General features: G+C 42.5%; 1 protein-coding gene across 12 annotated transcripts in view; it reads right to left on the reverse strand.

The window, feature by feature from the left end:
- The window catches only part of CACNB2 (calcium voltage-gated channel auxiliary subunit beta 2), a 378,708-nt gene that overhangs the window by 14,487 nt on the left and 339,556 nt on the right, over window positions 1–24,665 (reverse strand). For 9 of the 12 annotated variants that reach the window (XM_047743557.1, XM_047743560.1, XM_047743558.1 and 6 more), the window contains 5 exons: window positions 20,761–20,837; window positions 15,451–15,584; window positions 11,469–11,549; window positions 10,943–11,001; window positions 2,122–2,231 (listed from right to left, as the gene is read on the reverse strand). In XM_047743557.1, the coding sequence (XP_047599513.1) occupies window positions 2,122–2,231; window positions 10,943–11,001; window positions 11,469–11,549; window positions 15,451–15,584; window positions 20,761–20,837 (461 nt within the window). Of the gene's footprint in view, window positions 1–2,121; window positions 2,232–10,942; window positions 11,002–11,468; window positions 11,550–14,749; window positions 14,812–15,284; window positions 15,305–15,450; window positions 15,585–20,760; window positions 20,838–24,665 lie in introns of all 12 variants that reach the window. The other 3 variants (XM_047743562.1, XM_047743569.1, XM_047743559.1) reach the window with 2 other exon arrangements.

The following is a 24,665-nucleotide window of genomic DNA, read 5'->3' on the forward strand; positions in this document are numbered from 1 at the left end:
CACTGGCTTCCTCACTAGTCCTAAAATGTATCACACATATTCCTGCCACAGGGCCTTTGCACCTTCAGTTCCCTCTGCCCGAAACAGTCTTTTCACGGGTAGCTGTAAGGCTAAAGAATTCACAAAAAATTCTGCTACAACGTCTTTTCCTCAAAGAGGCTCCCATCTTCCCCATGTAAAATCACACTCTTCTCAGTTTACTCTCTACCCCTTAGCCTGCTTTTTCTTCCCAGATTCCTTAACCACTGACTCTACATCTACATATATTAGCTTTTGTCCATGTGCTCCCTATGAAACAAAAACTATGAGAGTGAGGACGTAGTGTCCTTTACTTCTCTGTCCCCAACACTTACAATAATGCCTAGTATATGGCTGGTACTCAAGTATTTGTTAAATGGACGAATACATGCCTAAAATCTATCCTTGGCTCTATAATAGCCTTAAGGATAAGCTCTGAATTCCTTAATATCTCTCCTCTGCCTCTGGCGTCATCTGCCTTCACCCTCTGGTTTAAACCATACACTCACAGCTCAGGTAAAGAACCTATGTTTTCTAGAAGCTTCTTGTTACTCAGTTTTAAGTGCCTTTCGCCCTCTCTACCTCTTTCCTTTTTGTCTTGCCTAAACTCTGTGGGGCTTCAAGACAGCTCAGGCTTAGCTCCTTGCAAAAACCTTCCTCAGGGGCCTGCACCCTCTCTGGCAACCAGTTCCATGCACTCCAACTGTGCTCACCACCTTCTACTCCAATGGGTCCTTAACTTCTCTGCCTTACGGCTACACCCAGCTCCTTGGGGGCAGTGCCTTCATCTAATTCATCTTTGTACTCCCAGTCGGTGTCTAGTATATGCTCAATAAAATACATGAAGTGGAACAGTCCTTTAAAAATAATATATAGCTGGTAGTTATAAAAGGCCTTAAAATTCAAACAAATCTATGCCACTGATTACCATACGAGTGTAAACAACTGACATTGTTAAGGAGGTGAGTCACTGAAGGGAGCGTTTTCTAACAATTTCCGTGAACATCGAAAATGCGGGTCACAGAATATAAGAATAAGAAAAGAAGTTACTATAAGCAAAATGAAGTGTAGTCAGGGAGGGTTTGTTAGGTGAGGAACAAAACTGAGTTTTATGAGGGATTCTAGACATTACTAACAGATAAAAAGTTTAACTGTACTAGTTTCTCTATGATTTATATAATATGCTCCAGAGTAAGCTAAAAACGTTGATGTTAAAGACCAGTCTCCCAATGGACTTACATATTTAACATATAAATGGGAAAAAAATGAACTAAGATCAAAGATCTCGAACAATTCTCAAAAAAATTATAATAACAGAAACCTAACGATCCAGTAAGTTACTGTGTAACTGCAATTAACGTCAGACTCCAAGCACGTGCCACAGAGAAGAAACAGCTGCAAAGGATGTCATTTCAACAAATCAGTAGACATTAAAAAACAGTATCCAAACATAACCCTGTAGATATGTTAACTAAAATCTCTATATTGTTTTTACAAATAAAATACTGGTTTCAATTAGAAATGGCCAGGAATTGACCTCATTTGTTATTTCAACACTGTCCCAACCCCTTACAAACACTATCCTGAAAATGATGTCATCCCTGCTACAATCCCATTACTGAGGGTCTTTGGATAATAGCCAGCCTTCATGGAGAACATACTGTGTTTAATCCTCACAGTAATTCTACAGGGTAGTTAATATTCTCTCTCTTTTGTTGTTGTTGTTGTCTAGATGAGGAAACAAGACACTACAGAAGTTCATGAACTTGCTCATGGTAACACCAATGCAAAGCCAGGAGTTTTTAGTCTGTAGACAGCAAAGCTCACTTTGGGGAGAAAAAAAAACACAAAAAAACATAAAAGAACACCACAACCAAAACATTAATCCCGACAGCCAGTGGAATATTTAACTTGAAACTATCATAACAAATCTTTCCATAGCATGAAATCACTAAGACTGTAGCAGTAGCCACTGGCAACGTGGGTCCGTTTCTTCTCTGCTCTGTGACACATGGAATTACCATCTAGTCAGATCTTCTCATTGGCAGCCTCCGGAGAGAAATGTTTAAATAGCCTAAGCCCAGGTCTAGTGCACAGACTTACCTAAGCTTGACCTTGTATTGGATCTTTCTATTATTGCATGCTTGCTGGGATTGTTTAACACGGAGCGCTTGGCGAGCGAGATGTCAGCCGTGACCCTTGTGATGGATATCCTGTTGGAGGAACACGCAACAGAAGACTCTGAGGTTATTAGCCGAATACCAGGGGATAGAAATACATTCCCCAAACTCACTTAAGTTTGAAATGCATAGTGAACAGTATTTTCACTTGATCTTAGCCAAAAGGCCGAGAAGCGACTGAAGAGTATTTTCAAATGAAAATCCTTCATTTCTGCTTATCCCGCACCTCCTTACTCGGCATTTATCGTTTGCTTACCAAGTACTAAACGCTGTATATCTCACTGAATTATCCCCCCAACACTAGCAGAGAGGCTTCTTATAGTCCCACTTTTGCTGATGAAGAAAATGAGCCAAATATTCATCCAAGGCTGTCTATGTCTAAAAGGGGGAGCTGGGGCTTGAACCCAGGCTTCCAAAAACCTGTATTCTTAGCCCCTTCGTCAGGAGTGTGGTGCTGTGATAGGCACAAAGAATGAATAAGAACAAGACAAACACGGTCTTCCCTCAGAGAGAGAAGAGTCTAGTGGAAAAGATGGGCAACAGATAAGAACACTACCTGGTAAAATCACTAAAGCTCAAGATGGCTGCTGTGGAGAAGACGGTATCGTGTCAGGTGGTAAGTTATTGCGGGGGGGGGGTGCATTTTTAGGTGTGGTAGAAATGAGAGCATTTACTGTTATCAGTAAAATGACTTATAGACCACAGAGAGCCAAATATACAATAGGAAAAGCTGGGGGGTAAAACAGAAGCCTCACAATACCTTTTTTTTTTTTAAGATTTTATTTATTTATTTGACAGAGAGAAATCACAAGTAAGCAGAGAGGCAGGCAGAGAGAGAGAAGGAAGCAGACTCCCTGCTGAGCAGAAAGCCCGATGTGGGGCTTGAACCCAGGACCTGGGATCATGACCTGAGCCGAAGGCAGCGGTTTAACCCACTGAGCCACCCAGGCGCCCCCCTCACAATACCTTTGAAGGCAATGGTAAAAGGGATACTAAAGGTTTGGTGAAAAGTCTGTTTCCGAGTTAGAGCCCTCCACCTCCCCTCTAATTCCATGAAGTTGCCAGGGGATGCTTGATAGAAGATGGCTAGTTTATTCTCTACAGGTAATCACACGCAGGGCCCGTGACCAGGAGACCCTACGCAGAGTGAGGACAGGGCCACTAGATGGAAAAGAAAGGATTCTAAATGGGGAGCCCTCAGCCTCTTGCCCATCTTACAATTTTGATAGCCAGGCTTACATCCCCCAGGGATTAAAATGGAAGCTCTTGGGGCACCTGGGTGGCTCAGTGGGTTAAAGCCTCTGCCTTTGGCTCAAGTCATGATCCCAGGGTCCTGAGATCGAGCCCCACATCGGGCTCTCTGCTCAGCTGGGAGCCTGCTTCCTCCTCTCTCTCTGCCTGCCTCTGCCTACTTGTGATCTCTGTCTGTCAAATAAATAAAATCTTAAAAAAAAAAAAAAAGGAAGCTCTTTCCCTGGGACATCTGACCTGAGGGAAAAGGCCAAAAGGAAGAAGACTACAAAATAGTAACCCTGGAGGTTTCCTATGGACATGGCCTGGTGAGGTTGTCCTATAGGGAAGCACCAAGCTGACAAACTTCACCTACGAGTATGGAATTTCCAAGTGATTACGTGATGTCCCATTTTTAAATTGGAGCGCTGTGGTGTTCACTGAGCATCTTAGGAAAACCTCTGAAATGAGAGCCCAGACAGAAAAATCAATAAATGAAGAATACAGCTGACTCCTGCAACAACGTGTGGGTTAGAGGCACTGGCTTCCTGTGTAGTTAAAATCCACCATGAGCTTTGGGCTTGATTGCTAGCAGCCTACTGTTGACTGGAAGCCTTACTAATCACCTAAACAGTCTATTAACACATATTCTGTATCCTACATATGCTATACACTGTATTCTTACAACAATATATAAGTTGTTCTTAAATTTTCCAGTATTTCTAGGTGGTTCAATGGCAAGGTTTTTCAGGATTTTCAGGATTGTTACAATCCTCCCCCAAATTTTCCAACATATTTATTGGAAAAACAACAACAACAACAACAAAAACCCTCCTAGAAGAGGAACCACACAGTTCAAAGCCCTATTGTTCAAGGGTCAACTGTATTTCAAGTTGAAAGCTAAGACATTATTATATCTGTGAAACTGTAACAAATTTCTATTTAGAAACTCAGAATGAGTTTTTGGCAACCAAAAATGACAGAAAAATTCAAAAGAGAGCTGGGACATAAAGTTAAGAAACTCTAAAGGGTAAAACAAAAAAGGCAAAGACAGAGAACACAGAAGAAAAGGTATACAAATGAGAGAACCACCCAGGAGGTTCAACTTCCAAATAACACAAGAACTTCAGGAAAAAAGAGAATAACGAAAGCAGAGAAACTTAAAAAAAAAAAAAAAATCAATCCAGGTCCCACACGGAGGGTCTGAAATGGAAGTCTTCTGTTCTTCTCAACATTGGAAACCAGAAGAGAATGGGGCAGAAAGTTTTCAAAATCCTAAAGGGAAATTATTTCAATCAAAATTCTATAGCCATGGGGCGCCTGGGTGGCTCAGTGGGTTAAGCCGCTACCTTCGGCTCAGGTCATGATCTTGGGGTCCTGGGATCGAGCCCCGCATCGGGCTCTCTGCTCAGCGGGGAGCCTGCTTCCCTCTCTGTCTCTCTCTGCCTGCCTCTCCATCTACTTGTGATCTCTTTCTGTCAAATAAATAAATAAATAAAATCTTAAAAAAAAATTCTATAGCCATTAGTGGGCAGATGGAGCTCAGATGGTTAAATGTCTGCCTTCAGCTCAGGTCATGATCTCAGGGTCTTGGGATCAAGTGGCTCCTCTCAGCAGGGAGCCTGCTTCTCTCTCTCTGCCTGCCTCTCTGCCTACTTCTGCTCTCTGTCAAATGAATGAAGGAATGAATCAATCAATCAATAAAATCTTAAAAAATAAATTCTGTAGCCATTTTAACTGTCAGTGAAATGGGAGGGTTGATGAAAGACACTTTTAGACATTCAGGGCCTCAAAAAGTTATGTACTTTTCTAGGGCAACTACCAGAGAATGCTGTTAACGGAAAGGACAGAGTAAAGCCCCAGATCAATGGATATAAGGAAAAGGGGCTCCAACCCAAGAGGAAGGCAAAAGGAATATCAAGAATAATGTTGAAGGATGTCCTGGAATGACAAATGTGCACCCAACAAAGACAGAAATTGTCCAGACCAGAGATGGCCAGAATGCTCCCAGAGGTTCGAGAAGACAAAGGGGAGTGACAACAGGATGCATTTCAGGATACCGTGAGGAGGTTCTGACAGCTGGGGGGTTCAGGGCTGAATTAATGCCAAACACAGAGGAAGTAAATTAAAGCAAGCGTAGAAAGGTATATTACTTATCTCAAGGAAAACACAGAAGACAGAGTCATTACAGTGTATACTACAGCTCATTGGCATATTATCCAGAGAGTCATAATACATACTAAGAAATGGAGCCAGCTGAATACGTCCTTCTCCCACATGCTTGGACCTTTCTGTGTGTGGTACTGCTCAGCTGAGAATCCACTGACCTGCTTCTCGTGTTAGCTCAGTAGGCTGTGCGAAGTTGGGTCACTATTTCAACTCCTACAGTTATGCTCTGGGAATTGTCACTACTTGGGGTTCCGCCAAAAAGGAGACCTTGAAAATCCTAAGAGCAAAATTCTGGGGACAATACAGTTTAGAGTAGTGGGTTTTTGTTGTTGTTGTTGTTGTTGTTGATTTTATTTATTTATTTGACAGAGAGAGAGATCACAAGTAGGCAGAAAGGCAGGCAGAGAGAGACAGAGAGGGAAGCAGACTCCCTGGACCCTGGGATATCATGACCTGAGCCGAAGGAAGAGGCATTAACCCACTGAGCCACCCAGGCGCCCCTAGAGTGGTGGTTCTTAACCCTCACAGTATGTATCAAGATCACCGTATCAGCTTTTACAGTTACAGGAGATCCTGCCTTGGAGATGTGGTTTCATCTGGTCACAGGTGGAACCCAAGCCCTTGTTGGGCTGGTGTTTTATTTTTAAAGTATTGCCGATGATTCTAATGTGCAGCCAGGCTAGATAACCACCAGTTTAGAGGTTGTCTCACATCTAAGCAAATTATCTACACAACAAAATAAAGTGATGTAATGTTACCCAGGATTATTGATTTCCAGTAAGATTCCCTCGCAGAAGATTCAGCAGTGTACATATCCCTACAATTCCGTTCCCATTCCAGACACTTTAGTGCTGATAGCTGACATTTTCAGTCTCTGGGGAGGAAACCGAATTCATCACTGGTGGTAGCTTTCCTTCTCATCCTCAATTTCCTTGTTAATTTACCTGTCAGTGTCCTACAAGGGGAATGTGAATGTTGCTTTGTTTACATGACACAGCTGGTTAGGATGGGTCTGATTGTAAACGGGCTACTCTACTGCACACAAGAGAAAGACGATAATGATTTATCATCTATTCCTTGATCTGACAGCCAGGATCACGATTCTGACAACTCCCTAGGGCTTCAACAAATGAACTTAACTAGGTTTAGGAACAGAAAAGAACTCCCGTCAAGAATCTTTTTATCACCAACACTTCCTTTCATATTTTCTTCCCCTTGGGCTTTAAATTTTTAAAAATAAATTTAGTTTATTTAATAGATAATGAAGGAGTAATTCATTTCTCCCTTTGAAAATTACATGTATATGGAAGTACCTGATACTTTGGATCAGTTCCTCCCCCTACTGCTGCCAGAACCAAAGACATTTAATGATTCAGGTACTCTGGATGTCTTGCCGTGGGTTAAAAAATTTTTGCATGGATTTTTTAAGTGTATCTTATGGGCCCTATTAATTCCTTTGAGGATCTTTAATTGGTGCTCTCAAGCCTAGAATGCTGAACTTGAGCTCTGAGTCAAATGAACCAAGGCAGGTGCATTAATAAAGCCGTGGAAATTACTTCTGGCCAGAAAGAGTAGACTGACAACATTCAGATATTTTGTTCATTTGTTTCTTAAATGAATTCAATCTGGATGGGCCAACACTTTCAAACAGGGGTCCAAGACATGTCCTATGGCTGGAATCGGTCTTCCAAATTCAGAACTTAACTAGGTTTAAACAGTAAGGAAATGCCATCTCATTTTTCCATCTTTGGCATTTTGGAAAGCGCAGTGGGTTAACTCAGGGAAAGCACAGTGCTTTGTCTAGTAATTTTCTGGGTGTGTATGCTCAAGGAGACAACCCCAAATTAGGATAAATGACAGAGTCAAGCATAAAGAACTGAATGGTAAATGAGCCTGATCAGGGGTATGTCTTTTTCACGTGGCCAGTGCCAGACAGCCTTGGACCAAGCCAAACCCTGTGTTTTCCTGGCACAAACTAAAACATACTTCATAAAATTATGGAAAAAAAAAAAGTCAAATTAGGAACATTTGATTATGTGGGCCTTGTTTATATAGTCTTTTTTACACCTGGAAACATAATTTCTGCTTTCTTTTCCTGTCTCTTTCAGTCCTTTCCTTGTCCTGCTGTAGGTTTCCCCGTGTGGCCTTGGCTCCCCCACTAAAAGCTGATATAAATTACAAATGGCTGTAGGAGCAGGTGTGGTCAAGGAAGAAAGCAGTATACTTAGACATTTAAAAGAACACTGAAACCCACAGATACTATGTATTGTACTTGTATCCTTAGGATGTGAGAAGGACAGGAATGTAGAATAGAGACACCAAATGTGTCTTATTAAAAATACAGAAATATAGGGATGCCTGGGTGGCTCAGTCAGTTAAGTGTCTGCCTTTGGCTCAGGTCATGATCTCAGGTCCTGGAATCGAGCCCCGCCTCAGGCTTCCTGCGCAGTGGGAAGTCTGCTTGTGCCTCTCCTTCCCCTCAACTCCTCCCCCTGCTTGTGTGCACACTCCCTCTCAAATAAATATATATAATCTTTAAAAAACTACAGACATATAAACTAGTCCTGTATGCTACCCTTTGCTTAAATTTCGAACTTTCCATTTTAGACTCCTATCATAGCTTTGATGCTTCAGGAACCAGCTTAACTTTGACCACAGTGTCCCCAGATTCTCTGACTTAAGGTTTCCTTCCAATTAACTAGAAGTAAGCTCCATGAAGCCAAGACCCTTGCCTTTTTTCTTCACAATGCCCAGCACACAGAGTCCGCTCAATAAAATTTGCTGAAGCAAGCTGAAGGGGGAGGGGAAGAGAAGAAAAGGATTATGTCCAAGTGGATGAACATGGCACATGAGATACAGTCCTGGCTCTCTCACCACTCGCTCCTTGTCTCGAGACTTGCCTTGAGGACCTCTAAGGAGCTTGCCCGATTCCTTCACCCACTTAACACCCATTGACTGGCCCAACCTTTCTCTTTCTAATTCAAGTGAGTGAAATCTTAGCTACCTTTCTTAGATGGTAACATCCCTGTCAGTGTCCGTCCTTCCTCCCTTTACGCCATGTGCACCTTAGGGGCTGAGCTGCCCATTCCTTTACTTTGTAGTTTACCGCTCAAGGTTTCCATTGATGGTTGACACCAGAGGCCCACAAATACAGTGAGTGGCTTCCCCATCTCTCCATTTCTTTAGCTGGAGGCGCACATGGGAGACGTTCATTCAGCCTCACCCACGTATTGTTCCACTGAGCACAGTTCCAGGCATTGAGAACACAAGAGTTTACAAAGCAGATAGAAAAAAAAATGCAAAAAAATCTGCCCTCATGGAGTTTACATTCTGACTGTGGGAGAATGACAACAAAGTTCATTAATAGAATATATAAAAGAGTTATGGAAAAAGTCAAGGACGGGAGAGAGAGAATGTGTGTGTGTGTGTGTGTGTGTGTGTGTGTGTGTGGTGTAGTGTGTATTTGTGTGCACCTACATCAAGGACAGTATCTGATGGAAACATCTTTCTTGCACAGGTAACTGCAAATGCAAAGGCCCTGAGGTGGGCATATACCAGGCTGTCTGGAACACTCATGGAACCACTAGGAAGTCAGTGTGGCAGGAACAGAATGAGCAAGTGGGAGAGTGTAAGAGATGAAGTCGGAAGTAAGGAGGGGGTGGGGGAGTGTGGATGGTCTGACCGGAGAGGTTCTTAAAGGCCACCGTAGGGACTTCAATTTTTATGCTGAGTAAAAAGAGAAGTCACTGGTTGGATCTGAACAAAGCAGGGATGAGACACACTCACAGTTTAACAGAGTTGTGCAGCCGGCAGAATTGAGACGAGAGATCAAGGAAGCGAGGACGGAAGCAAAGATACAAGTTACGAGGCTATTCATGACGTGATGCAGGAAGAAGTGCTGGTGTCTTAGGCCAAAAGGACAGCAGAGGATGTGCGAGAAGTCGTTTGGTTCTTGATATATTTTGAAGAAACACACAATGGTAGTTGGATGTGGGATATAAGAGAAAAAGGGCAGTCAAGAATGACTCGGTGATTCGGGGTGGATGGGTCTTGGGTCTGAAAGATGAAGCAGGTGTACATGAGGCATGAGCTACTAGGAGAGGAGCAGGTTTGGAGGGGAGCTGGGAGGTTCCATCTGAGAAGTCTATTTACTGAACAGGCAGTTGGATACAAGGATCTGGAATTCAGAGGACGGACCCACGAAGGAATGCTATTTACAAGTGACACATCAAATGAAATCTCTCGCGGAATGAATGCAACCAGAAGAGAGAAGAACAAAGGACTTGGTCCTGGGTGCTCCAAGGTGTCTAGTCGATGAGGAAGAACCAGCCAAGGAGAAAAAGGAGACAAAGTGAGGTAAGAGAAAACCCAGAAAAGTGTGCTTGTAGAAAGCAAGCACATAAAGTAGTTAAAAGAGGAAGAAGCCGTCCAACACGCCAATTAACAGGAGCGCTGAGGCTTCATCCCTGGATTTAAGCAACGTGAAGGTCACTGATGATCGGACATGGCTAGTTTTGGTTGAGTGACGGATGCGTTAACTGGAGTACATTTCAGTATGAGAGGAGAACAAGGATGTACTATGTGTTGAAGGAGATTTGCTGTAAAGAAAAGGAGAAAAATGGGCTAGCTGGAGGGGAATATGGTTCAAACTTCCACTGAAGGGAGAAATAACCGCATCCTTTAACGCTGATGGAGTTTCCATTAGAATGAGAAGCAGTGATGAGAAGGGAAAGGATTCTATAGCTGTGTCGGGATGGGGAATGGGATCCAGAGCCCAAGTGGGTGGGTTGGCCATTGCTAGGAACACAGTGAAAGGGAAAAAAAGCAGGACACTCAGGCAAACACTGAAGCTGGGCTCGATGTGGTGGGGAGAATTCTTGGAAGTTCTCCTCCATTTGTTTACCTCTATTGTCTCTGTGAAAGAGGAAGCATGTTCATCGGCAAGAGGGATGAGGAGGAGTTTGGGGGATTGCTGAGGGAGGAGATGGTATGGAAGTCTTGAAGAGTAGAAAAGTGAATAGAAGAGAGATAGTGAGTATTATTGCTGGGCGGCCCTAAGAGCCAGCTAATCATGAATTTAGGGTGAGACAGGTCAACAGGAATGTGGCCAAGTTCAGCTTAGACACAGGTGCAGGAAGAGAACGCTGCCTTATCCAGGGTTGAGGATATACTGAGCAAACACAACAAATATTTACTGAATTCGACAGAACTGGATGAAACTCACTGCCCATCGCCATACAGACTGCAGAGGGTAGTTTTCTTTTGTGATCACATGCCCTGTCCCACCCGGGTTTTGCCATCTTCACGGAGAAATCCACAAAATCCAGGATTTGGGGAATACTCACCGCCCTTCAAATCTGTGTTTTAAAAAGTCAAACAACGCTTTCTGCATCATATCCGTGACCTGCAATTGAGCAAGCAATACGTTAAGATACAGCAAAAATATTACTAATTACAACAAAACCATTTCATCCCCAAGACTGTTTATCCCATTTGGATAGAGCACATGTGAGACTGCCCCATTCTCCCATGGCTGAGTTCTGATACAAGCACAATGAAAAAGGTGAAGTTCCCCAAATTTATCCTGATGTTTCAGTGACAGTACATGACGATGACGTCACAAGTGGTTTCAGGCGCTCGCCATTTGATACCGTTTCCCCAGAGTAAACTGAAGCTTAGCAAAAGGTCCCCAGCAACAGCCATCAAAACAAAGCAGAACAAAACAGGAAGCAGCATATACCACAGCTTGGAAAATAATGTGTCTCGCTGCTGCAAGCTCTTTAAGCTTGAAATTCAAGAGGGAGGCGGAACCACAAAGCAAGTCAGCATGCGAATGTCAAGTGTAGTGCACTCCAGAGGGCAGACACCTACCTCGTACCCCTTCAGAGAAGGGCCCACCAAGACCACTGGTCGCATAGAAGGAACCACGTCGTAAGGAGGAGTGTGCTCTGTCTGCAGAGAGAGATGAGAGGACTTCAGATGCTTAAAAGCCAGGGGGGACCTGAAATGTTCTAAGTATAAATTATTCTTTCTGAACTGTGTAATAAGAGGCACCGGCATTCCAGAACTTTCCTTTTTTTTTTTTTTTTACTTGCCTCTTTCCTCGATAAACCCAATCAAAGCTTGATGGGCTTATTCTCCTAAAGTTGTCAAGTTCCTGAATTGTCTATGGTTTTCTTGCTCTCCTCAAGAAAGACTACTAACCTAGCAGGAAGCAGAAAGTGCTGCTTTTTGAACAAAAACTAGTTGGAAGGACAGCAGACATGCCTCGTGCAGAGCAGGTGCTTTAGGCTTGATGGGAAGTTAATATTGCTTTTCAAATGCATCTGAGAGTTTCCTGAAGGCTTGAAGGATCAGGCCTAACATGGTTAATTACGGAGAAAAGAAAAGTCATACTAGCTTTGCATCTTAGATGTTTGTCTTACCTGGATAAAACCTAATTTCAAAACATTATAACATTCATTACCAAAATACTTGAAAATCCCTGCTCTCCTCTGAGAGTTTAAGTCAACAGGCACGCTCGTTCCACTAAGCAGTAATTAGGGTCACTATCACGGGTTAGTGACGCACGGCTTTGGAATTTCCGGTTTCTAGACCTTGGAACTTGAAAACTTAAGAGGTAAGGTTTGTGCGTCTTGGAAGGAAGGCGGTTAACGTGTGATAACGTAGTCAAGCACGCTGCAGGGGCCTCAAAAGCTTCATTATCAACTTGCACATCTAATAGGCTTCTCTAGAGTATTTTAGGTAATGTCTCTGTTACATAACTAATTCATGCCTTTCTTTCTTTTTTGGAAGAGTAAGGGGAGGAGCTAAATTATGGACCAATTTCTAAAACTTTGCAAAGTTTTCAGCTTTGCTGCTTCACATAAAATGGTCAAATAAAATTTTTCAAAAAAAAAATCAGGTAACAACTTATCTGTTTGATAAATTTAAAGCTGGCTATTTCTGATTGGCAGAAAATGCTACACAGACCCACAATGACTTTTTTGAATACAGAAGACAGAGATCAGGCCTTAAACATGGGGGTAAACAAATCACTGTCATCTGCATCTTTCTGCATTAAGGAGTGTCTAAAAAATATATATTTTCAGAATCACAGAGACCAAAAAAAGATTTTTAAAACTATTTTAAGCATTTGAAAAACTAACGTGTGAACGTAATTTCTGCACAGCCTGGTGCCCAAGAACATTTTACTGTTGCTTAAAATTGCCCATTACAGGGGTGCCTGGGTGGCTCCGTGCTGAGCATCTGACTCTTGGTTTTAGCTTAGGTCATGATCTCAAGGGTCATGAGTTCGAGCCCTGCATGGGGCCCTGTGTGCTCTGTGTAGAGCCGGCTTGAGAGTCTCTCTCCCTCTGCCCCCTACTCCCCGGTCGTCCCCTCCCTCTCAAATAAATAAACAATTTTTAAAAAAATTGTCCATTACAAACTTTCTGACTTCAATTGAATTTAACTTGCTTCCGGGGGTTGGGGGGGTGGGGGTGGAGAGGTGGAGTTAAAAAGCATTTCAGTTTTAGCAGCTTCCATGTGAGATTTCATCCAAGGTAGCAGACAAATATATTTACAGGGGGCAGAAATAATGCTGTGGCTGTGTGGTCCAATTTTAGTCCTTCAAATTTTACCTCGTATTCAAAATTAATTTTAATAGACACAAGAAAGGTAAGATACATTTTCAAACAGGGGGAAAAAAACAAACAAGACAAACATAATACAATAATAGCACAAACGCCACAAGCACCACTCTAAAAGCATCCTAAAACATGGAAAACAGTCTCATCCGTGAATCTCAGGTCGTCTCTTTGGTTTTGAGCTCTACATCGAAGTTCACCACATCATCATTAACAGAAGAATGAATACCAGTGCCGAAGGCATCATAAGCATATTTGTCATGACATTGATACCACCTGGGATCATACTGACAATGTTTAGAAGCCAAGGCCTTATAGCTATTCAGTATAAGAATCCCTTTTCCATTATTGGAATTAGGAATATAAATTGCACCACTACCAAGAATTTTCATTTCGAGTCTGTAAGTATTACGTGGCCCCATATTTTAGAGGTCTTTGGTTCCTTCGATCTCTGGCTGCCAACTAGAGAAACGTTACCCATGCTGGTCATCAATCAGCTTCTTATTCAATAGGGTAGCTACAGAAATTACCTTATTTGATGGAATATTGGTACTTTATGCCCTACAGATACCGACACCATCATTTTTATCTGCTCTTTCCCGCTAACTTTATTTTGTTCCAATTCTTTAGCTGAAAAATCGTGATAAACATTTTTAAAGGCTGGGAATTTAAGGGTATGCAAACTTCCAAAAAGGCATCTCGACTGACATGGTTTTGGTTCGTGTCACCGCTCTGGAAAGGCCAGAGCGTCCGAGTGATACTGATTTTTTAGGCATCAGCGCTCGAGCTCAGTCAAGGTTGCAGGATTGAGCTGCGCTGAGAAGAAAGGACCAGAGGGAGGGGGGCCCCACGGGTGCAGGTATGCACCAAGCTGGGGCTGTCTGTGTTAACACAAAAAAATCCAGGTTTTAATTTTTGGAGGGCCTAGGTCTTGCGTTATAAAAGTAACCATCATTTATTAAAAACAAAAACAAAAGCAAAAACAACAAACTTCCCAGTTCAGTCTCTGACACCTCGTGGCTGAATTTAGAGTTCCTCCATGTGGCAAAATGCTTGTGTGCAGGGGAAAAAAAGACGAGGACACAGGGTTTGAGGCAGAGGAGGCTCTCCTCCCCACCCATGTCACGATGTGCCTGCCCATGGTTGTGCCGGACACAGCCACGGGAGGAAGGAGGATTCCAAAAGACACTTTACTCTGCAAAGTGGTGTGCAAAAAGGAAGGAATGGAAATTGTTTGTGCAGGGGGAGGGTGAGGAATGTCCTTAAAAAATAATGCTTTCAAGCTACAAAATGGGTGAAAGGAAACAGACTAGGTCTGGAGTCAAGAGAGCTCAGGAACACCCTTGGTTTCCAGTCAGGGGACGAGGAACATCACCATGTAGCATCTTGGCCGGCCAGCGGCAAAGGCGACCTACGCACGGCCGCTGCCCCGTCATCCGACAGGTGAGATCCTGCGACCTGACTGTGACGGAGGAGGCAAGAACATGGGGAGAGTATTTATAGATGACAATAGGAAAAACTCACAGTAAACCGCCAAAACAAGCCTGCAGTTTTCCACTGGTCTTGTTCATCTGCAGATTTTGCACCTAGTGGATTAGAAGTTTAAATACTGACTAAATTAAAAATTGAATACTTTTTTTTTTTTTTTTAGTACAAGCTATGTATCTGGATATCACAAATCAGATTCTAATAATGGTTTTACTATGCTTCATAGAAGTTAAATTTCTGGAAAAAAAAAAAGAAAGAGACAAAGACAGACAGAATAAGCATGCACAATAAAGGTGCATCATGTTAAGTCGTCAGTGTTTGGCATCTGGGAGATGTTGAACCAAAGTCCCTCGGTGGTAAGATATTATTCCATCAAAAAGGATAAGTACTGTAATAGTGCCTTAAAAGGTCACTCGCTGAATTTCGTCTGCTTGAAATGCATGGACTTCATTAGCTGTTTGACAGGTTCTTTTCTGAGGACAGAAATGACCGTGTTTTACCCAAACTGTGGGGCTTAATGCTAATGATGCCAGTGGCAGGATAAACACACCTTATGTCAACGTCAACTTACCGATTTCTGCTTCTGCTTAGCTACAGCAGCATGGAAAAGAAACAAAGAATAACACAGCATGCACGTTATTGGCTTCTCGAAAGGACGCAGACAGTCAACAGGACTAGAAATGTGACGCAGTGCAGGTGAGCAGGTGGACAGATGGGAGCTTGGAAGTTAATGTTACCTTCTTAAAGAAGGGCATTCTTTTCTCTTTGGAGTGGGGTGACGTTACACTGTTTGCACTGGGTTTAGGGGAGCGATGGTTGGCTTGAATATCATTTCCTTCTGCATCTAAGCCAGTAGCATCTATGTCTATAGCTATATACAGACAAACAATTCAAAAATCATCAGGGAGACAGGAGAGGAAAAACAGGTTATATAAAAAAAAAAAAAGAAATGAAAATAAAACGAAAGCAAATAAAACGAACCATAGTATAGATCGATTGTGAGTGCTCTGCATGGTCAACAAAGTAAAATTCAAAGGGTCAGGCACGTTAAGAAGGCAATGCAATCAAACCTAACAAAACCACAAGAGCCCCTCACGAGATCCGTTGGCTCGAGCACGTGAGTTTTACGCTAGATCTCTTGACTGGTATTTTTAGAGCAACACTCTGAATCTGTAGTTCCAAACAGAGTACTGACAGTTCTCCACGTCGACCGTGTGTGACCATGGCACAGAACATCTGGCTTCACATCTCACGGTATCTTCAGCTTTTCGATCGTAAGCAACTGCACTGCAAACCGTTATTAGGCACTGCCTCCAACTCCTTATTTTGCTTGGTTTTGTGTGGAAAAAAATAATAAGGGCAAGGTGGAAAGCATCACTAAAACCACAACAGGCATGTAAGGGGAAGCAAGAATAGAAAAATCCCCAATTCAGGGCTACATGAGGCACATGGGTACAGGGAGGCTTCCGGGATGGGCAGGACTGAAATGATTTCGAGATGGCATGGACCCCCTCCGGCGGGCTGACTGGAAACTAGATAGAAACCTCTGGACCCCCCTTCCCTGATCTCCAAATGAAATGAGTCTAATAAGAATGACATAATAAGGGGACTTCCACTGATCGATACGAAGCCTTATATAAATGCATTAAACCTGAGAGGCAGAGTGGGAGGGCACGAAGACCCCAGAGAAAATGGCACACGCCTCCTTGTCTGGAGAACGAGAGGTTTAGGTCTGTGGTTCGACATGCTTTCACTTTTGAAATCTTTGCCTTGAAAACTGGAGTGCTTAATGATGAACTGTTAAATGCAAAAAAAAAAAAAAAAAAAAAAAAAGAAAAGAAAAGGAAAAAGAAAAAAAAAAGCCATACTCTCATTTCCAGGTTTATGAAATGTTTCCACCAGCAATTACTACAGAGTTTTATCCACTGCAGAAATCAGAGCTGGAGAGTATTTTGAGGATCACTTTCAACCCTCTTATTTTTAAGATTGAAATGAGAATTCAAGAGTTTCAGGGACTTATTGTTGGCAAAAACCTCTGCAGAGCCAGGACTCGGAAGCTAGGCTCGGCGTCTGCAAGCCCCTGTCCCCGCACCTCGCTGCCCCCGTAGGTGAGCGCTCCCCATCCAGGCAGCCTTCCGTCCTCAGCCCCTTCCTTCCCCCAGCCAAGGCGGGGGGGTGGTGAGTGGAGTGGGTGGGGGTGTGTGTGTGTCACAGCCTCACTGCCAGGATTCAGGAAGGGACCGCAGAGTGGAGCTTAGGAGAAAATTACGCTGTGGTTTAGCTGAGGTCACAGAGAAGAAAATCTACTCTAACAAAAACCACAGTACATTCCGATAAGGAACAAATTACCACCCGGAAATAACCACTGGGGGTCACTGAGCAGCTCCCATCCCTGCGCCCCACAAGGAACACACTAGGTTCACAAGGGCACCCACTGCTAACTTCTTCGACGGAGAGCAGATCACCTGACAGGCATCACATTATTTTTTAATTTTGAGGTTGTTACGGATATGAGGTGACTCAACCTTTTGGAAACTAACATCTCTTGCTTCATTGTTCTTTTGATTCATCTGAGGAGGTCGAAGGTGTGTGATGGAGTGATTCCCTGGCACTGTTTGCACAACATTGCTCGTATTGACAACTGCTCACAGAACGAGCACATAGGATTTGCTCTCCAGGGAAAGGACTCACAGACTGAGTTAATTCCAGCTAGTTAGACTTACCTAGTAAACAAGACTTTTGTCTTTGTATCACCCACATAACGCTGATGTGCTGACAGGTACAGCACCTCGTGTATGACAGAAACACTCTAACTTGATGCTGACTTTTATCCAACGCTCTAATGTTCTTCCTACTGAATCCTAACTTAGGAAGCGTGTTAGTGTCTTCCTGGCTACAATGGAGAGGATCTGGGTCAGTTTTTCACTCTCTCTGAGGTAGACCTTAACCAACATCAGGTAAGTTTCCCTTCTGGTGTTAACTTCCCATCTACTTTTCCCTTTCTCGTCTTTTCCTGGGCTTATAAAGGCCACCTTCAAGGGACAGTACTCCTGAGAGCATTTCTGAAACTGAGGATACCTACAAGCCTCTCCCGAGTTGACAGGGCATCAGCAAAGTTCATGCATTAGATTTTACGATTTGGTCCTTCAGTCTGGTGTGCTGTGATCAGTGGGTGGATTTAAAAAAAAAAATGTTATAGTAAGAGTGGAAATCCATAAAAAGCTTAGCTGTAATACTGCCCAGATGTTTGGCGACCCACACATAGCCTCAGAGCCCGAGACAGGTTTGAAATTTACCTATATTTGGACCCAAGAGCTCCAAAATCTCAAATTGAGAACTTCCAATTTATTAGTTCTGACTGTTGGTTAACTTAAATTTAAAAGCATGTGGGTTCATTCCAAAACACAGAGAATTCTAAAACATTTGGCCACTTTCAAAACACATTAAAGGAATTTACTAAGACAGTTAAGAAGCATGTTCAACTCTTTTCATGGCTCCATGGACTTTATCGGACTCAGATGGTTGCCCCTTTGTGTCTGAGGACCTTAGCAAACATTTGTATTTACTTGGGAAAAACTACTTCCATAAATAAGAAAACGGTTTCCTCTATTGGTCCACAACAGAATGACTGTTCTATGTTTTGTGTTTTGTTTTTTGGTGGAGAGCCTTGACAACATTTTTTGAAATCTAATTGGTAACTTCATCTTAGATACTGGGCCCAGTCGAGGGGGGGTGTTGGGGTGACCCGTAAAGGCATGCACATGTAGGCATGGGGTACGTGTTGTGTAATTGGTGATCACCCCATTACCCAGATGAGAAGTGGAAATTTTTCCTTTTCCCAATCCTTGAGAAACTCCAAGTATATTTCCTTTAGGCCAACGCTTGTATTCTTCAGTTTAGCAGTGGATCAGGTGAATGGTAGGTAAGGCCTCTGGGAGATAACAGGGGAAAGTGAGGGACTGGAGGCCAATCAACACAGATAGGTTAGGTGGTTTACCCTGGAGGTAGAGGGGGGGTTCTTCTCTGTAGAAATTCTCTAAAGTTTTCCTTTAGAGAAGTTGTGGCATTGATATGAAAATGACAGCAGGTTCCGGATGTGCCGGCTATAAATTCATAGTTGGCAAATGTCTCCAGTCCATTAAGTCACGAGTGTTTTCTGTTCTTGATATTCAGAAAAGTTATTCTCAAGTCCTGTATCTGTATAAAACTTGCATCAAGTTATTGTAGTCAATTAAACTTTAGTTTCAGTAATGGCAAACATCTGTCTACAAAAGCAGAATGTTATTTTACAAATACACTAAGTTACTCTTCAAAACGCATGTGGCCTGTTCTCCTTCTATTTCCAAAAGCATTAGAAGGCTATGGTACGGCTGAAGGAAATGGAAACCTTTTCCTGGTCTACAGGAGTACTGCTGATCTCTGCAGCCCGGGCTGTGTTGTATCACCATAGGATGTGACATTTCCCCATTTCAGGACCCTGGTGACCGTCCTCTAGAGTCTCTGAGACAGCTTTGAAGATATATACGAAGTGTACAACTTTCTACCATCATCTCTATAATTTTATATGCTTGAGAAGGAGCGGAGATAAGCTTCCCTTTGCCCTGTGCATTCAGCAAACAGCTCTGCTCCACCGACGGAAGGAAGACAGAAGCCTCACACAATCCCTAAATGGGTTTCAATTTTCATTTCAAACATACTATTTCACTTGATTCGGGGAAACTCAGAATTACTGCAAGTTGTATGTACATGGTATTTGAAATCAATACGCATCCTAAAATGATTCATTTCTTATTTAAGTGCTCAGATTTTGCACTTAAAAAGTTCTGTCATGGGGCGCCTGGGTGGCTCAGTGGGTTAAAGCCTCTGCCTTAGGCTCAGGTCGTGATCCCAGGGTCCTGGGATTGAGCCCCACATCGGGCTCTCTGCTCCGTGGGGAGCCTGCTTCCTCCTCTCTCTTCTGCCTGCCTCTCTGCTTACTTGTGATTCTGTCAAATAAATAAATAAAATCTTTAAGAAAAAAAAAGTTCTGTCATTTTTATTAAGAAGGCTTTGATTGGCCTCTAAAAGCCACCAATGTTCAGGAATGAGGCGTGATCAGGAGTAACAGGGGAAGCCGGTTCTTAAGACAGGCCAGTTAGAGGGCAAGCACTTCCGTAACTTGTCCACAGATGAACACTCCAGCTTCCTCGAAATCACACAAGGAATCATTTCGCTCAAAATACTCTGCTGGTGAGTCCTTGCAATCTTACTCTGACTCAACTGTATCTCTTAGCAAACGAAGATTCGGATGATTATGGGCTTTCTGCAATTCTACCAATTAGTCTTCAATTTATACACAACTCCAGAATGGTGGAGTTGCCAGATTTCACAAAGAAAAATACAGTCAAATTTCAGTTTCAGAGAAATTTTTTTTTAACTGTAAGTATTTCTCATATAATACACGAAAAAATTATTCATTCATCTGAAATTCAATTTTAACTTGGTATCCTTCTCCACTGCCTTGGAGAGAAAACAGGAGTTACTCTTCCCACAAGTGTTTCTGTCTCTTTTCAATACTTCTACTCATCTCCTACATCTTTCACAGAGTCTTTGGGGTAAAGTTCATGTAAGGTCAATCACTCCATCATAACTTTATTCTCCTTTCCTTGCCTTTAGAAAGCTTTTATCCTTCTGCCTTTACTGAACATTGAGGCCAACAACACACGTTGCTCTGTCGCTGATGGTGGGCATTTGCCCGTTTGCTGCCCATGAAGCTGTGCTGGGTACCACAGTGGGAGTGTGTGTGTAGGGATAAAAAATTAAATACATTCATCACTTTGGTCATCTAAACAACTTACAGTGAACACATGGACATCGTTCCTTTTTTCAAAGCCCTGAAAAAACTTCCCCATATTATTTCTTCCTCCATGTAGGCACTCTTATTTCTGATCGCTTTTAACCCTTCTTGGGTTCACACAGGGATCTTGTATGCAGAGTCACACAACTAGGGGAGATCGAGGAGAGCATGAAATGCAGACTGCACCATTCTGCACTCATTGCCTACTTACCGGATGATGGCGGTGTAGATTTTCTGGAACTAGGGACTATGTCACCCAAACTGGATGATGAATTTCCTCCTGATTTACTGGAGTAAAGCAAAAATTTACATTACACTTGACACTTATTTCAGATATTAAAACATTTGTCTTGCTCAATAAATATGGTTAGTCATTGTGTTTCTACTGAACTTTAAATCTGTCTTTCCTATAAGGAGGCAAATAGTAATTTCCCAGTGGAGATTCCTGGGGGTACTTGAAACAGCCAATGTAATAGTCTTGGTTTCAAATTCCTGGTTTAATTTTAAAAGGCCCTGAGAGAACGGAAGAGAACTAGGGTAATTTCTGCAGCCCTCACATTCTCTGCCAGCATCAGAGAAAGAGTGCAGAACTTTCCTTTGCTTCTTCGGCTGGCGACCCCCTGAAGCAGTGCCGAGAACCTCAAGGTTAACACCAAGATTATGGTTTTCTTCTTGTTTGGTTTGGTTCTTTGTCTTGGCTTGGTTACTTTTAGTGTATGAAGTCTAAAAGTACTCAAGCTTTCCTGAGCAACCTATAAAAGAAAAACATTGCCCTATGGAACTTGCTAACCTTTGCAAGACATACAGAGGAACAGGACAAACACGGTGTGACACGATTTAACCCTCTAATAGCAATTAGCCTTCAGAATGTGTCTCACGCGTGACTAATATGGAGGCTTCAACCTGGTTCATCAAGGCATGATTTGAAGAGCACGTACTGTGAAACTACCAGATTCTAAAATTCGATAGTGCCTTGGAAACTTTAGACTTACCAGTAGACATTTATGTTTTTTTACCAGCATCCCAGCACGCTAAATATCCTAGTACTAGACGGCCACTTCACAGATGATGATAGGAAGGAGAAGCGGGGGATGGGCAATTTTGGCAAGACAGTCTTACCGCCTAACTCTTATTCTCAGAGCCAGCCCTGGGTCTAGCTGAAAGAATTTGCTACAGTGTTTATGCACCAAAGGGCAATGTTTAAGTTACATAAATATTACCATGAAAATATAAATTCCACTAAACACCAGTAAGCAGGCTGAATTGTACTGCTTCTGCCTGGCATTTTAAAGCATAAAACAGACCAACATCACAAACTTAAAGCAGCTAGCAGGAGCTGCTGTATCTTTCTGAGGTTCTTAAGAGATACCCCAGTACATTTAACAAGGATACCCAACAGGATGCAAAATTAATAAAAAGTGGTATTGACAGAAACAATTTCTGGTCGTTTTACAAGAATATACCCATTACACCAGGACCAAAACATTTTCTTTCAGAAGTTTTTTGTGTGTGTTTGGATTTTGTTTTTACTTTTTCTCAAGTCCCAAGTCTAATTTCAGTTCAAGCATGGGTCTGTTTTACATCTCTTTGAATTTTAATAAAAGTCAAAGTATTATTTGGATTGTGTAAAATTTCAACAAACACCGCAAACAGCCAAAATGTTCAAAATGTAAATTTGCCCTTAACTTTTCATTCTAGGCAAATGCCACATTCTTGAGTTCTGCCCCCCCATTTACTGCCTTTGATTTCTGCCGATTTTTGTAACTTAAATTATCAGAGTCTTTTTACATACTGCTGGATTCCGGTTATGTCCTCAAAATAAAACTGTATTTCGAAGGTTAGAAAACAAATGTAAAAATCTCTAAAAGCAACTAAAAATACCTTCACCGACCAAGGCAAAAGTTTAGGTTAAAAGGACAAGATACAGGACAAAATAAAATCAAGACAGTCAAGAGAAAAGCCATCCAGTTACAGGAAAGGCAATCTAGCTCTCTAGAGTAAGTTATGTTACTCCCCAAATGTAATTTATAGTCTTTTAAGGGGAAAAAAATGCAAGAGCAAAACAGTCTACCTGATAGAGTAAATTTCAGATGGCGATATGAGTAATGATCCGTTCTGTCCTTGCTATACCAGGCCCTCACTACGTGATGTGCACTGGAGCAGAGTAACCTGTCCGAGGTCAGGCTACAGTCAGACTGAGCCAGTTTTCATCCCAATTCTGCTGCTTACTAGTTGTGCAGTCTTGGTCAAGGTCTCTGCCTTCTCCTTGCCTGCTACCCAGTCTGGGAAGTGGGGGCTCTAATACCTGTTGTTTCTACAAGTTCTAACAAAGCTGAGCCGATGACTCACATCAGCCCAGGGATGACCACATGGGAAGCAGAGGAAACCGTGCTTCCCTAACAATTTTGGCCATAATATCTCCCTTCCTACGCTTTGGGAAGTAGCTCTCCCTTCTTGGTTTGTACATGAATAAGCAGAGAAAGATATACAAGTGTATCTCTGAGAAAACCCATCCGCAATTTTCCATAATACATTCTGCAGAACACTGTTCCAAGGACATGAACGAAGGAAGATTTAAGATCATTTTAGTATATACACGAAAAATATCCCCATCCCAGTGCCCAGATTCATAGTATACACTGATATAGTAAAGGCTCAGAAAAGGGGCGCCTGGGTGGCTCAGTCTGTTAAGCGATTGCCTTCAGCTCAGTTCATGATCTTAGGGTCCTGGGATCCAGTCCTGCATCAGGCTCCCCGCTCAGTGGGGAGCCTGCTTCTCCCTTTCCCTCTGCCTCTACTCCCTGCTCCTGCTCTCTCTCTCTCTCTCTCTCTCTCACTATCTCAAATAAATGAATAAAATCATTAAAAAAAATAAAGGCTCAGAAAAATCCTCAAAGTAATTTCCCTATTACCTAGTATTATCCTAAACTTACTTCACCAGGAAAACTCTTGAAAATGCCAAATTATCCTTAACAAATAAAGACAACACGAGTATCCCCGGAGATAACATCAAACCCCAACAACCTACATACCATCAAATTGAAAACAGCAACATCTATATCCCATGAAAATAAAAAATTTTCCACATTATGAGATTTTATTAGCTAGTACTGAGATACCAGTATCCACACAGAGAACAGAAGAAGACCCGATAAAGCTGGAGAACACTGGAAATTGTACGAATAGAATCAGATCTTCAACACCCCACAAGTCAGCTGCTCATGCTTTGTTGATCTGCCCGGATCTACTTCTATGGGACTACAGGCGTCTCGGTCTGACAGCTGCCAATAACCTAGGGGTTCATGAGAGCCAAATATGGGGATGAGGTCTCCAGAAAGGGAGGAGTTGCATTTGAATTAAAAGAACCCGACAGTTAACAAAATACTAAAGATGGTTGGCCCAAACCAAAAATGATTTTCTATTTCACTTATTGCTGATGCTTGAAAAAAAAAAAATGAATGCTAAAGTATTACCTTTGACTACAAAGGATTTTGCAGCATTAGAGAAATAAATAAAATCTAAGCTAGAGAAAACAGAACCTAGCTGTTCACATCCCTTCCCCCAGGGAGAAGCAGGCTGTGTTCTCAGACGTGTCTACGTATGGTTCAATTTCAAATTCACTCCATGTCTGAGTGAATTCTTCTCAGTCTTCCAGGGCTGCTTTTACGGAGGGACACACAACTTCAAGACTCTTAGGAAGGATTACTCAGCCCCAGTGTATTCATAACTCATTCAATTGCTATCGCCAAAGGCAGTTTTAACTGGTTTCATACCGGGTTTCAACCCTGAAGTGCTTAGCAGTGGGTAGAACTGAAAACTCAGTTTCCCAAGTGAGGATAAAATGCACAGATCACAAGACCTGCTCTTGGCCAGCGACACCGAAGACCGAAGACCGTCGTGTCTGAAACGCCTCCCCACCCCGCCAAGCGGCTAGCGACACCCGGCTTAGTCACCGAGGCTAGAATGTTTTCAGTAAGAGATTAGGACTTGAGAACAACGTCTGCACTGAAGACCAGATTTAATACTTGATGCCTTTATTCTTAATGAGAACAATTAATTTGATTCTTTCCCAAATAGGATGAAAATCAGTCGCTAGGATGCCATCACTAAACCATA

This window comes from Lutra lutra, chromosome 8 (assembly GCF_902655055.1).
Source record: "Lutra lutra chromosome 8, mLutLut1.2, whole genome shotgun sequence".
Taxonomy (NCBI): Eukaryota; Metazoa; Chordata; class Mammalia; order Carnivora; family Mustelidae; genus Lutra; species Lutra lutra.